The sequence below is a fragment of the Myotis brandtii genome, unplaced genomic scaffold (genome assembly GCF_000412655.1).
Source record: "Myotis brandtii unplaced genomic scaffold, ASM41265v1 scaffold434, whole genome shotgun sequence".
Taxonomy (NCBI): Eukaryota; Metazoa; Chordata; class Mammalia; order Chiroptera; family Vespertilionidae; genus Myotis; species Myotis brandtii.
In genome coordinates this window covers 3,944,212-3,958,532 of record NW_005366599.1, presented here as the reverse complement: position 1 = coordinate 3,958,532, position 14,321 = coordinate 3,944,212, and the positions used below count along the sequence as shown (strand labels likewise).

The 14,321-nt window shown below is 51.8% G+C and overlaps 1 protein-coding gene across 1 annotated transcript in view; it reads right to left on the bottom strand.

Annotated features, from left to right (window-relative positions):
- Positions 1 to 247: 247 nt before the first annotated feature.
- Positions 248 to 14,321, bottom strand: part of CA6 (carbonic anhydrase VI) — a 15,421-nt gene continuing 1,347 nt past the window's right edge. The window contains exons 2-8 of the mRNA XM_005874375.2: positions 12,704 to 12,883; positions 11,398 to 11,546; positions 10,845 to 10,937; positions 7,102 to 7,171; positions 5,648 to 5,805; positions 3,147 to 3,270; positions 248 to 670 (exon numbers count right to left, since the gene is read on the bottom strand). Coding sequence (XP_005874437.2) covers positions 561 to 670; positions 3,147 to 3,270; positions 5,648 to 5,805; positions 7,102 to 7,171; positions 10,845 to 10,937; positions 11,398 to 11,546; positions 12,704 to 12,883 — 884 coding nt within the window. The 3' untranslated portion in view covers positions 248 to 560. The remainder of the gene's footprint in view (positions 671 to 3,146; positions 3,271 to 5,647; positions 5,806 to 7,101; positions 7,172 to 10,844; positions 10,938 to 11,397; positions 11,547 to 12,703; positions 12,884 to 14,321) is intronic.

Below are 14,321 nucleotides of genomic sequence, written 5' to 3'. Positions count from 1 at the left end.
ATTTTTTAGCCTTTCAACATTAAAACAATGTGATTGGCTACAAAAAAGGTGAAATTTTGAAATGTTAGAAGATTCTAGATCTTTTTCCTTCATTCTTTTGTTTTATTTTTTTTCTCTCTTTTTACAGAAGCAATGCTTGTTTATCAAAAAAAGTATAATCTAAGCCACTTAGAAAAGGATCGTTTAAATCCTTGATGTGGAACCTTCCAGATCTCTTTGTATATATATTCACACACACATACACACATTTCCAAAGTCATTTATTGCATCTAAATGCTACAGGGACGTCGGAGCAGGTTTATCGTTTAGAAAGATCAGCGTGCACGATTCGACAGGAGGCTAGCCAGCTCTTTCATTCCTGTTCCAGTCATTCCCACCGGGAGGTCTGCCTCACATCCCTCCTCAAACTTTTCCGCCATCTTGCTGCCTGGGGGGGGGGGGTGGTCTCGGGGTTTTCATCAGAAATCAGCATGGGTGCTCCAGGGGGCGCGGTGCGGCCCGGACCAGGTGGCGACCCGGGGCGGGCGTGGGCTCTTCCTGCCCCAGCTCACGCTGCAAGCTCAATAGTACCTGCATCTTCTCTTCGCTTTCTTCTCAGATCTCAACAGGTCATCGAGCTTACTGTCGATCTTGCGCAGGTAGGACTGGAGCTCAGAGCCTAGAGCATATTCTGTAAAAAGAAGAGGGGTCCCCATGAAACCGAGAACGTGGGAGAGCCAGACGCCCTTCCCCACACGTGAGCTCGGGGCAGTGTGTTTGGTGCCTCCGAATGCCCACGTGTCCATCCGATTGGCTTCCCGCATCTCCACTGGGTGTGAATCCAGGCTGGCCAGCTGCCAGTCTGCCAGGGGTGACATGTCGAAGGCGCGTCTATACTCTTGCGCCTCAGCTTCTCCTGTGGGGCCCAGTCGCCCTTCCTCGCCTTAGGGTACGGAGGTGTTTCCCGATCCATTGCCCGTGGTCTGTATTTGACCAGCGTCTTGCTTGGGAACGGCCCTTGGCTCTCAGGGCCTTCCTCACTGAGGGTTGGTCACACTCTGAAACTGAGATGCAGAACTAGGGGATAGCGCGTGGGCCGCCCAACCGGCTTGACTGGGGACAATCACGACTACACAGAAGCGGGGCCTGATGCCACGCCCTCTGCTCCCTCATCAGCAAAGGCAGGCCACCACTCGGTCCCTCCAGGGCGGGTGTGGGAGGAAGCCCTCTCACTGTCTCAGGAGTCACAGGAATCATCCCAGGCAACGAGACTCAGAAGGGCCACAGTGGACCTCCAGGCAAACAGCGACGGGGAGTGCTGGGCCTAAGAGGTCCCGGTATTGGGGACACCTGAGCTCCTCGTGAGGGGACATTGGAGTGACATCCCTGCCCCTACCAAGTAGACAGAGCATTTGAGATGTGGCCACAGTCTGTCCCTGTGGCAGGAATAGTGTGGCCTTGGCCAGGTGGCCTAGCTGGTTGGAGCATCATCCCGTGCATCAAACGGTTGCAGGTTCAATTCCCGGTCCGGGCACATCCCTAGGTTGCAGGTTTGAGCCCTGCTCAGGGTGCATATAGGAGGCAACCAATTGATGTTTCTCCCTCACATTGATGTTTCTCTCTCCACCTTCCTCTCCCTCTAAAATCAATAAAAACATATACTCAGGTGAGGATTGAAAAAAGAATAGTGTTAATTTTGATTTGGGGAACCTGGCAAAATTAGAACAAGGAGACGGATTGAATCTAAGCTCCCTGTGGCTACCCTGCGAGCAACTGGACCTGTTTAGGAAGATGCCAGCATTTTGAAAAAGGAAGCGTTACTGCTAATATCGCCTAGAGCAGCGGTCGCCAACCGGTGGTCCGTGAGGTCTGAAAAGTTGGCGACCGCTGGTCTGTAGTATAATATGGGGAAACTAGAGGCCCGGTGCGTGAAAATTCATGCACTGGAGTCGGGGTCCTTCAGCCCGGCCTGCCCCCTCTCACAGTCCGGGAGCCCTCAGGGGCGGGAGGCGACCCAGTGATCAGGGGAAGGCGATGCCCCCATCACACCTCTGCTGCTGCCAGTGCAGTATAATATGGGGAAATTATCATTATAGCTGGCATCATTATTTTTCCTCTTAGTATCATATTGGAGGAGCAAACTGATGCAAGGGAAATCAATAAATGAACCAGGAAGGAAAGATGGGGAGAAAAGCATATTTTGAGGGGGGGGGGGCTAGGTACAGAGACTTAAAAATCTTAAAAGAGACAGGTAAAGATGGGGTGATATTGATTGGAAACCAATTCCATTGTGTTAGACCAGGGGTCCTCAAACTACGGCCCGCGGGCCACATGCAAATACAAATATTGTATTTGTTCCCGTTTTGTTTTTTTACTTCAAAATAAGATATGTGCAGTGTGCATAGGAATTTGTTCATAGTTTTTTTTTTTAAACTATAGTCCGGCCCTCCAACGGTCTGAGGGACAGTGAACTGGCCCCCTGTTTAAAAAGTTTGAGGACCCCTGTGTTAGAGGATGTAAAGGTGTCAGGAATGGTAGATAGAAATAGACTGTAGAGACAGAGCAGACGAACATAAAGATGGGAGAACTGCAGAATATTTATATTCTTACAACCACAGAACCGAAGTCGGACCTTGACCCAGTGGGTTAGCGATTCCGGGGGAGTCGGACGGCCTCCACCTACACCCAGCACCCCGGTGTCAGGGCTTGATCCCCAAGAAAATGTGGCTAACAGTGTGGTCCACCCTACCTTGAGGGAGTGAATGGGAGGAGCTGAGATGGCTTGGATTACAGACTAAGATAAAAGTGTGTGGGGAGTGATTTAGGATGGGTTACACAAGGTTAACTTGGGCCTACACTCTTATGGGAGTGTCTGCATATTGCAGACATCTTGCTTCTCCTACTGTCTGTGGCCAGGGCCAGGCAGGGAGTAAATCATACAGCCGCCCATCCTCCTCGCCTCCTCGGTTCTATTCACCGGCATCGCTGCCTGGACTAGGAAAATGAGTCGCCCCCTTTGCCACGCCCGGTTCAAGTAGGCCCACCTGAGCCTCCTGCTGCTTAGCTGACTCTCCTCCCCGCTTGGTTGCCAGAAGAGAGAGGCCAGCCAGAGACAGAGGGAAATAGCAGTCCACAAATTGCAAAGAATAACTGAGAGTTGATCTTACGATAATTAGAGTGGTACTCGAAGTTGGCTTCCACCACTCTGTCGTTCAGGGGCTGGGCCTTGCGGTACACATTGTGGATGGTCTCGTCCTGGTGATCCAGTAAGGAATTCTCTAGCTTCGTAACCTGTAGGCAACAGGAAGTGACTTATGGAGAGGTAGAGACACATGGTGATTTGAAAGAGTTTAGTTAGAAACGGGACTCCATCTCAGACTCGTGTCACTCTGATAAAGCAGGTGTGAGATCTCCAGCCCAGAGGAAGTTCCGGGTGCTACCTGTCAGGCACAGGACATGCATCCATTTATTCTTCCAAAAATCTCTTTTAATCACTTTCTGCGAGTATTTGTTCAACAGTAGAAAGGGGGGAAGGAAGTAAACAGAGACATGCCAAGCAGCAAGCTCGATGTTTATTTTCCTGAAAATATCTGTATCTCATCTACATCCTTGAAAGGCATTTTTTGCTGCGTGTGTAATTCTAGATCAGCTGTTTATTTCTCTTGGTGCTTTGAAAAGATGAATTCACTGCTTTCTGACTCTCACTGCTGCTGTGTGGAATCAACTGTCAGTGTAATCCTGCTCTTTTAACTTTCCCCCTCTGGCTGATGTTTAAATTGTTTTCTTTGTCTTTGATTTTTTTTGTGATTTCACTCTGATATGTTTAGTGTGTGTGTGTGTGTGTGTGTGTGTGTGTTTTAAAATTGACATTGAGCCCTAGCTGGTTTGGCTCAGTGGATAGAGTGTCGGCCTGCAGACTGAAGGGTCCCAGGTTTGATTCCGGGCAAAGGTACATGCCCAGGTTTCGGGCTTAATCCCCAGTGGGGAGTGTATAGGAGACAGCCAATCAATGATTCTCAATATTTCTTTCTCTCTCTCCGTCTTCTCTGAAATCAATAAAAATATATTTTTTAAAAAAAAAATTTTTAATAAAATTTACATTGACTCATTGGGCTTACTGAATATATGACTTTGTGTCTTTCGACTCTTCTGAAAATTTGTCAGCCAATATTCCTCAAATTGTACCTCTTCTCTATGCTACCTCCCTTCTCCTAGAGCAGCCATGGGCAAACTACGGCCTTCGGGCTGGATCCGGCCCGTTTGAAATGAATAAAACTAAAAAAAAAAAAGAACGTACCCTTTTATGTAATGATGTTTACTTGGAATTTATATTAGTTCACACAAACACTCCATCCATGCTTTTGTTCCGGCCCTCCGGTCCAGTTTAAGAACCCATTGTGGCCCTCGAGTCAAAAAGTTTGCCCACCCCTGTAGAGTTTCAACTTGATTTTTGTTAGATTTTCCCACTATATTCTCTGTCTCTCTACTTCTTTTTCACCTCTTTTTCTCTTTGTGTTCATTTTAGATAATTTTCTCAGCTCTGCTATTAAATGCATTCACTCTGTTTTTACTATCTTTTCAATTCTAGAAATTCTATTTTCAAGTCTATGTGGTCATTTTTATACTTTTTGTTCTTTTATCATTTAAAACTCATATTAAACATGCTTATACCTGTTATGCAGTTTTACATATATAAACATTCTTATTTTATATTAACCGATAATTTTGCTATCTGTAACTTGTGTAGGTCTATTTCTGTTAACGCTCACTCATAGTGTCTTTTTCCTTGTGTATTTTGTGATTTTGTTTCTAATTAAGCTCATTTCTGGTAGCTTTGTGGAAATTCTTCAATATATGGATTTAAGGTGCACTTTTCCAGAGATAATTTACATTTGATTCTATAGGGTGTCCCAAAATCTACGCAAGATTTGCAATTGAATTGAATTGCAAATCTTGCGTGAATTTTGGGGCACCCTATATTAGTTATCTGGGGGCACTTCCAACTTCTGGTTGGCAATATTTTTGTGTACGGGTATAGGTATGGGTCTCCTTGAATACGGGTCTCTCCACCTTTCCTGGAGTAGGGAAATGAAAAACTTAAGAAAAAGAAATATTTTTTCCTGAGGAAGAATATCACCCGAAAGGAAATGCCAGCTGTGCTTGGTACCCTCGGTCCCTCTGCCCTTCCCTTAGCTCAGCAAGTCCCTCTGTGCCTGTGCTCTGCCGGAGGACGGAGGACGGCTACGGCGCCTCTCAAAGGGCTCCGGGAATTTTCGGTGGCAAAGACCTAGATGTGACGCTGTCCTTCGTCACAAAGCCACTGGTGAAGTCAGAACGCAAGCCCCTGAGGACGGCATTTTGTACTTCAAGGGCCTACAGCAGGGCCTCTGAGAGTAGCGCCCAATGAGAATTTGCCTTCACTGTGCAACTTCCTCCTCTGGCCTGGGCAGGCCTGTCCTTTTGGTTCCTTGGGTTCTGTGATGCCTGTTTGGGCGTCTCTGCCACAGCACCGGTAAGATCACGCCTGGCAACGAAGGGCGGCCCAGCAGCCCTGTCCATGGACAACACCACCGGAGCCCGGGAGGTGGCCTCGTGTGGGATTTGGGGGAGCACTCTTGTTAGCCAGGCAGTCAAAAGGGGAGCCCTGGTGAAGGGCTCCACGCAGTACCTGAGCCTTGGAGAGCGGCACGAAGTCGGCCAGCAGGAACCAGCGGACGTTCTCTGTGCAGGGAGGGGTGGTGAGGGAACCCTCGTAGGTGTAGTAGAAGCGGAGGTTTGTGGGCAGCATGTCCTGGACGTCAAGGCTGCTCAGAACGGTGCTTTGTCCTAACAGAGGGGACCACAGATGAAGAACGTTAGGGCCTGCTGCGGCCCCTCGGGGGGACGCTCGGGTCAGAGCTCGCCACCTGCAAACTCCTGACCCACGCGGAGGGGCACCAGCTGACTCCTGGGAAACATCTCCCCAGTGTCCTGCTTCCTGGAAGGATGAGGAGCAAAGTCCTGGGGGAGACCCCTCTGCTACCTCCTCCTGGCCAGGTTCTCCGTCCCGAAGGCGCCTCCTCCTCTGTAACAAGGGAATGGTTAGCAGGGGTGCTGTGGGGGGCAGGGCATGTGTTTGTAAAGTGCTGGCATGGACCAGCATACGGACCAGTGCTCATGCGTGTAACCTATCATCAGAGCCGCCGTGTGGGCTGAGGCCAGGGCAGAGGAATTTCGGGAGAGAAGAGGAAGCGTGAGGTGATCCTTTTGGAGAGGGGGCCAGCCAACGCCCGGAGGAGTCGTCTAAGATTTCTAAGATTTCTACTGGGGCCGCCTCAGGCCTGTTCACATTTGTAGCTACGAATAACAATAATCCCCCTGCGTGCAATGTCTATTTCCGCCCAGCCAAATGCGGCCGTGGCTGCAGGCTGGGGGGGGGGGGGGGGGGGTGCAAGGGCATTTGTCAGAGTGAAGGCCCTGGAATCTTCGAGGTACAGAGAGAGGAGAGGCACGAGGCTGACTCTGGTGAGAGCCAGGAGGCCCATGGGCGGGAGGTCAGGAGGCCGGGGGGAGGGGCGAGAACAGAAGTGGCCAAAGTGAGATGCGCAAAGCCAAGCCCTCAAAGCGGACGTGGGTATTGATTGCTCAAGGTCCAGGGTTGGCCCTGGGAGTAGGCGACCCCTCTGACCAGAACTGGCCTCCCGGAGGCAGAGGGCGGGAAGTCCAGCCCCCGGTCTGCGTGTCCGGCACGATGATGAGGGGCTGTCGTCTAGACTAGAGATTGGTCTCAGCTTGCCACCGAGGGGGAGCCCTCTCTCTAGGGACCAGGATCACCTCCCAGCTGGGGATGGGGAGGGGGCAGGGGAGAGCACTTAAGTGAAGATAGCGCTGGCCATCCAGTGGTCCCGGTTGTGGGAGGGACAGGTAGGTTATGGACAGGCTCTCAGCAGGTTCAAGGCCTGAGCCATCAGCAGGAATGGCCGGAAAAGGAGACCTCGCCCAGGGAGGGTGCTCACCCTTCACGGGGCTCATCTGCCACCCTCCCCACCAGCGCCACCCTTCCCTGCCCGCACCCCCTGCCCCCCACCACCACACACTCATTCCTCCCCCCTCCTCCCTCCTGCCTCTGTTGGCCTCCCTTACCTAAATACATGACGTCTTCCAAGTGAGAAATGAAGTTGCTGTAATACGTGTTTTCCTCATAGTCCTTGACCTGCAGGGCAAACAGAGCAGTGACCTCAGTGGGGAGAGACTGGCCCTGTCCCCTCCGGCCCACCTGCCGGTCCCCTGGCTGGTTGGGCACAGCCACGAGGGCTCAGAGGGGGCACCATCTGGCTTCCCACTCTCTTCCAGGCAGACAAGCTCTGAAGCATTTTGGCAACTTCCTGGGAAGGGCCAGAAGTCGCTGTCGGAATATCCCAGGGACCCCCCAGCCCTGGCTGCTCCGTCCTGCCCACTGCCGGGGCCTCTTCCGTTTTGGAATGAGTGTTGACTTTCTTAAAGTCAGAAAAGTTGCTTTGGCTAAAAAAGGCCTATTTTCAATAGTTCTTTCCAGTCAATGGGGTTGAGCCACTTCTTCTTGCACCACGTGTAAATCCAGGTTTCTGGGATTTATAACTGCCTCTTGCTGTTTGTTTTCTAAATGTGCCGTGTCTTTCTCTGTCCCTCTGTTCCACCTTCTGTGTTCAACAAATACTTCCAGTGCACCATGGAACCACGTTTAGTTATTTTCTTAGTGGTTGCTGTAGTGATTACAATATACAACTTAACTTAGGTTGATACTAACTTCCAGTAAAATATAGCAACTTTCGTCCTAGCTGGTTTGGCTCAGTAGATAGAGCATCAGCTTGCGGATTGAAGGGTCCTGGGTTTGATTCCAGTCAAGGGCACATGCCTGGATTGTGACTTCAATCCCCAGTAGGGGGTGTGCAGGAGGCAGCTGATCAATGATTCTTTCTCATCATTGATGTTTCTATCTCTCTCTCCCTCTCCCTTCCTCTCTGAAATCAATAAAAAAATATTTTTAAAATTATAGTAATAAATAAAATATAGCAACTTTCCTCCAATGTAGCTCCATTTCTTCCCCATCTTTCGTCATCTATAATTACACCTACATATATTATAAACCCAACAATACAGTGGCATTATTATTGCTTTAAGCTATTTTGTGGGGGCGGGGGGTTTGAGACCCAAAAAAATAGTTTCTGTAGATGCTCTTTTGTCTGTACGCACTGATCTACCATTTCTGGCCTCTGCATTGCTTTCTGTGGATCTGAGTTACTGTCTGGTGTCATTTTCTTTCGGCCCAAGGATTTCCTTTCATACTTATAAGAACGTCTGCTAGCAATTATCTCGGTTTTTGTTTATCTGGGAATGTCTTTATTCCACCTCATTTTTGAAGAGTGGTTTAGGATATGGCTTCCTGGTTGACTGTCATTCCACTGCCTTCTGATGACTTGCTTCTAATGAGATGTCAGCCGTTAATTGTACTGCCAGTCTGTATATATAACAAATTCTTTTTCTCTTGTTGCTTTCAGCAGTTTGACTTTGATGTGTCTGGGTGTTTATCCGATGTGGGGTTTGTTGAGTTTCTTGGGCTGGTAAATTAATGTTTTTCATCAAATTTGGAGAATTTTTGGCCATTGTTTCTTCAACTTTTTTTCTGCCACTTTCTCTGTCTCCTTCCCTTCTGGGACTCCCATTATATGTATGTTGGGACGTGTGGTCTTGTCCCCATGAGTCTCCAAGGTGATGTTTGTTTTCTTCAATCTTTTCTCTTTGGTCTTCAAGATGAATAATTTATTTGTTCTGTCTTCAAATGCATGGATTCTTTTGCTGCCTCAAATCTGCTTTGAGCTCTTGTTGTGAATTTTTTCATTTTGTTCATTATACTTTTCAGCTCTAGATGTTCCGTTTGGTGCATTTTTACTGTTTCTGTTTATCTATTGAGACTTCCCTTTTGGGATCATTGTCATATTTTCCTTTAATTATTTGAGCGTAGTTTTTAAAAAACCCTTTGAACATATTTATGATAGTTGTTCTAAAGTACTGACTGTTAAATCACTCTCCGTCCACTCAGCATTCGTTCTATTGACTGCTTTCTCTTCTCTAAAATATGGATCACACTTTCCAATTCCTTTGCATGCCCAACTTTTTTGGTTGAAAACTGGACATTTTAGATAATGCATAGGAGCAAATATGAATTCTGATTTTTAAAAATTGTGCTGAGGGTGTGTTTTTCATTTGTTTGTATGTCTGTTTAATAAGTTGCCTTGGCTTTATTGCACGATGCGTCTCCCCAGCAGTATGTAGCAGCGGATGTCTTTGCTCTACTCTGTTTTTTTGGAGTTTCATTTTGTGTGGTTTTCTTTTTGTCCTAAAACAACAGGAAGGTATTCTCTCCCAGTTCTGGAGGCCAGACATCAGAAATCGCGGTGCCCTGATGGCCACGCTCCCTCTGAGGGCTGCAGCGGAGACGCCTCCTGGCCTCTTCCAGCTCCTGGGTGTTATAAGCAACCCTTGGTGTCCCTTGGCTAACAGCTACCTCACTCCAGTCTGCACTCCCATCGTCACATGGCCTTCTTCCCTCCGCATCCGCGTGTGTCTGTCTCTGCTCAGTTCTTAAATATTGGTTTTATTTTTTAGCCTGGATTCCTAGGGGCCACTGAGGGTCAGTGGAGCTGTGGTCAGTCAAGGCTCTGAGCAGAGGTCTTGCTAAATGCCCTGAGCCCTTAGACTTCACCCGCTGCTGGTGGAGCTGGGTGAGGGTCGAGAAGCACGAAGCCCAGCCAGTTCTCACGCTGGCCCCAGCGTTTGCTCCCACCTCTTGGGAAGCTTACAGCCCCTCTGTGACTCTCATTCCCAGGACGTCTTCCATCAATTTCTGATCGCCCTGCCCTTGCCACTCACCCCAACTGGGACTGCTCCGCAGGCTGTCAGAGCTGCGAGTTTTCTCCGTGTTCTGTCTTTTCTTTCAAATTTGCTACTTATACTGACAGCCATCTCCCCCTCACCCCCGCAACCATGAGTTTTCAGCTTATATCCCAAATCCAGTCAGCCCCCTGCCCCAGGCAGTGCAGTTGCTGGCGTTCCTGTCCAGCCCCCATGGTAAGCCACCTTGCTGACTGAGTTAGCGGTGGGGATGGGAAGTCCACCGGCTACCACTGCTCTTGCTCAAAATTCTAGCTCAGCCAGCATGGCCCAGTGTTTGAGCTTCGAACAATGAACCAGGAGGTCATGGTTCGATCCCCAGTCGGGGCACATGCCCGGTTGTGGGCTGGATCCCTGGTGTGGGCGTGCAGGAGGCAGCCAATCTATGGTTCTCTCTCATCACTGGTGGTTTCTATCTCTCTCTCCCTCTCCCTTACTCTCTGAAATCAATAATATAAATTTTTAAAAAAAGCTCTAGCTACTTTTCACAAGTAAATGCCTCCGTGTGTTGTCTGCCTTTGGTCTGTTTCCAGAGCACTGATATGGTTGCTTGTGACCATTTTATCCAACTTAATACTTGTTTGGGGGGGGGGGCGCCGGATTCAGCGCTACTCCTTGCCACGGAGCCCAAAGTCCCCCCCCCCCCCCCCCCTCTCCTCAGACACTCAGAGGTGTTGCCTGCACCTGGTGGCCGCCGGCCTCCCCTTACCCTCTACCTGGCTGAGGTTCAGTCAGCCCTCCGTGATCCCAGCTCTCTGAAGTCACCTTGTCCAAGGTCCCTGAGTTTGATGACACAGAAGGAACATGCGCTGGAAAAGGGTAAACCTTCCCCGAGTCAGCATGTCCAAGGGCTGGGAGCTCAAGAACGGGGAGCAGGGACAGGAAGGAGACCCCCCTCCACACTGAACGCCCGTGTGGACGCCGATCTGCGCCCGCCCACGCGGGGTTGCGCCTACCTCGATGAGGGCCGCCAGCACGGCCAGGCCGTCGGGAGCATCCTTGGCTATGTCGTAGCTTTCATACTTGGAATTGTAGTGAACGACGTGGATCTGGGGGGGCAAGACAAGGTGGGTCAAGGGCCGTTCGGGCAGACTCCGAAGGCTTCAGGTTTGCAGGAAGGAGGAAAGCAAAGAGGCTCCACCGAGGCCTCAGACTGTCCCACACAAACAGCGCCGCCCTCCGCCTCCCTCCGTCTAGGCCACGAGATCTGTCAAGTCCAGAAAGTTCAGCCTGGCCGGTTCTGCTCAGTGGTTAGAACATTGGCCCAAGGACGGCAGGGTCTTGGGTTCGATTCCAGTCAAGAGCACAAACCTGGGTTGCAGGCTTGATCCCTGGCCCTGGTTGGGGCCTCTGACGGAGGCAACCAATCGATGCGTCTCTCTCACATCGATGTTTCTCTCTCTCTCACCCTCCGTTTCACTCTGAAATCAATAAAAATATATTAAAGGAAGAAAAGAAGAGTGACTGTGGGGTTTGAGGGAGGCGGACCTGGCGGGACGCTCACGGTACCTCAGCCGCGTATCTGAGCCCGTCGATGGTGTGCTCGGAGCCGCTGATCTCTGAGGCCGCGCCGCCCCAGTGGAAGTGCATCTGCACGGCGATGTACTCGGTGCCCTCGGCCGTGGTCATGCGCATGGTGGGGGGCAGGCTGATCTGCACTGGAAGAGAAAACGGGGGACGGGGTGGGTGGGGGGGCAGCCAGGGGTGCAGGCGGCCGATGGACCAGGCCTCCCTGGTCCCGGAGTGAGCGGGACAGACTGGCTAGCGTGCCGCGGGCAGGGTCACCTGAAGGGCGTGGAGTGTGCTGAAAACACAGCCACTCTACAGAGTAGCCAGATCATCGTGGAAGCTGAACTATATGACTCTTTCAAAATACATGAGGGAAATCTGAGTCACTGAGTCACGGGCGCGAGCTGTGCGTGTGTTCTGGTTGACAAGCTGAGGGGACCCCAGAGGAACGGACTGCTGGCCGCCGGGACATTCTGCAAACGCAGAGCATGGATGCTACATGGTCTGGCCCAGACTTCCGACAGGGGGCTGTCCACACCCCACTTTTCCTGCCGACCTCCACCCCTTTCTCGGAGGGAAGGGAACACAGGGCTTCTCTTAAGCCTCAGAAACACTGGGCCTCCTGTGGGCACTGTGAGCGAATCAGACTCCAGAGAGAAAAGGAGGAAATCGGACAGGGGCACAGATCAGGGAGCAAACCCAGGCGGGGCTGTGGCTTCGGCAGCATGGCCACCGCACCTGGGTCTGCCTCTGTCGCCTGGGTCTGCCTCTGTCGCCTGGGTTTGCCTCTGTCACCTGGGTTTGCCCCTGTCACCTGGGTTTGCCTCTGTCACCTGGGTCTGCCTCTGTCAGCTGGGTTTGCCTCTATTACCTGGGTTTGCTTCTGTCGCCTGGGTTTGCCTCTATCACCTGGGTCTGCCTCTGTCACCTGGGTTTGCCTCTATCACCTGGGTTTGCCTCTGTCGCCTGGGTTTGCCTCTATCACCTGGGTCTGCCTCTGTCGCCTGGGTCTGCCTCTGTCGCCTGGGTTTGCCTCTGTCAGTCACCTGGGTTTGCCTCTGGCTGGTCTGAGTGGGCACAGGAGCAGCTGGCAGGGGCTGAGGGAGCAGTGGGGACAGAGGCCGCACACCTTCGGAAGAGCCTCCTCATTTCAGGGCCCGACACCGGTCCCCCTCCAGGCTGTGCTCTAGAGCAGCGGTCGCCAGGTGGTCCGCACCACGGAGGGTCCGTGATGTTCAAAAGGTTGGCGACCGCTGCTCTAGATGCCCTGCAACCACCCTGGTCAGGAGCCTCGCCCTGCCCTCACCTGTGTGGCCGTTGTTGGTCATGAGGAAGTCGCCGCTCTGCGCCTCGTAGCCGGTCAGGTTCAGCGCCTTCAGGGAGGGGTTGTACCGCACCTTCTTCCTCTGCACGTCGATGGGCGACTGTCTGTCCCCCCCGCAGGTGGGGTACTCCTCGGGCCAGTGTGTCTCATCGTTCGGCCCCTCTGAGGCGGGAGAGAGCAAAGGGGAGCACAGGTCAGGGCCCTCCCTGGGGCGCCCCACTTAGGGCAAAGGTCAGAGCCTGCCACTCACAGCAGAGCCTGCCCAGCCGGGGCCCCCAGTGGCCAGCAGGATGCCAGGGTCAAGGCCAGGCTGCCTTGTAGAAAGCAGACGCAGGGCCTCAGAAGGGGGTGGGAGGGGCATCTGAATCCACTCCAGGGACCCCGGCGTCTGGGCTTCCCTATGGCAGCGCCTGCCCTGCAGACACGACTTGGGGTGTGTGTGTGTGTGTGTGTGTGTGTGTGTGTGTGTGTGTTTAATATATTTTTAATTGATTTTTACAGAAAGGAGAAGGATAGAGAGTTAGAAACATCGATGAGAGAGAAGCAACGATCAGCTGCCTCCTGCACACCCCCTACTGGGGATCAAGCCCACAACCCAGGTACATGCCCTTGACCGGAATCGAACCTGGGACCCTCCTGTCCGCAGGTCGGTGCTCTATCCACTGAGCCAAACTGGTTAGGGCACAACTTGGTGTTTTGAAAGCAGTGGTGACTACACAGTCTCAGTTTCCCTTTGAAGGACGGGCAGCTGATAAATGCGTTAGGGGCTCCTTGGGCTTAGGCATCACTGAGCCCAGGACCTTCTGCGAACGGAGAGCATGGATTTTCCCGTTTCCTTGGATGCCACCGTGTCCTACCCAACACCCACCCCTGAGAGTGACACGGTCCCCACGCCCGCCGGCAGGACCTCCCACCTGCTTCCTGGCCCCAGGCCTTTCACCTGGTTCCCGGTCCCTAAAGACCAGGTATGGACTCAGGGCAAGAAAGGAAGCACCAGATCCAAAGATGAGCAAATAATTGGTTAAAACATATCACAGAGCAGCCCAGCCAGCGTGGCTCAGTGGCTGAGCACCGACCTCTGAACCAGGAGGTCACAGTTCAATTCCCCGTCAGGGCACATGCCTGGGTTGTGGGCTCCATCCCCAGTGTGGGGCGTGCAGGAGGCAGCCGATCAATGATTCTCTCTCATGATTGATGTTTCTATCTCTCTCTTCCTTCCTCTCTGAAATCAATAAATATATTTATATATATCAAAGTAAGGAAATGTATCTCTCCCAGCCACAGTGGGGAGAGCGATGACCTCAGAACAGCTGTGGGTCCTGGTCTCACACCCTGTGCCTGCGGGTCCAAGCTCGCGCCCCCCCCCACCCCCCGCCGGGGGCCCAGCTGCGTGAAAAGGGCACAGCTTGTATTAAGGAGGACCTTGGACCGGGGTCTTGAGCAGCTTCTTGGCTTTGCAACAGAAAGTCCATTCTGTGCTTCTCTACGTGATGTCCAGACCAGGTTTAAACAATTCTCTCCGGGAGGCGGATGCGCAGCTCAAGATGGAAGGCCCTGGCCCAGGCCCCTGCCAGCAGTCGGGGGTGCGGGGGGTGGGGGG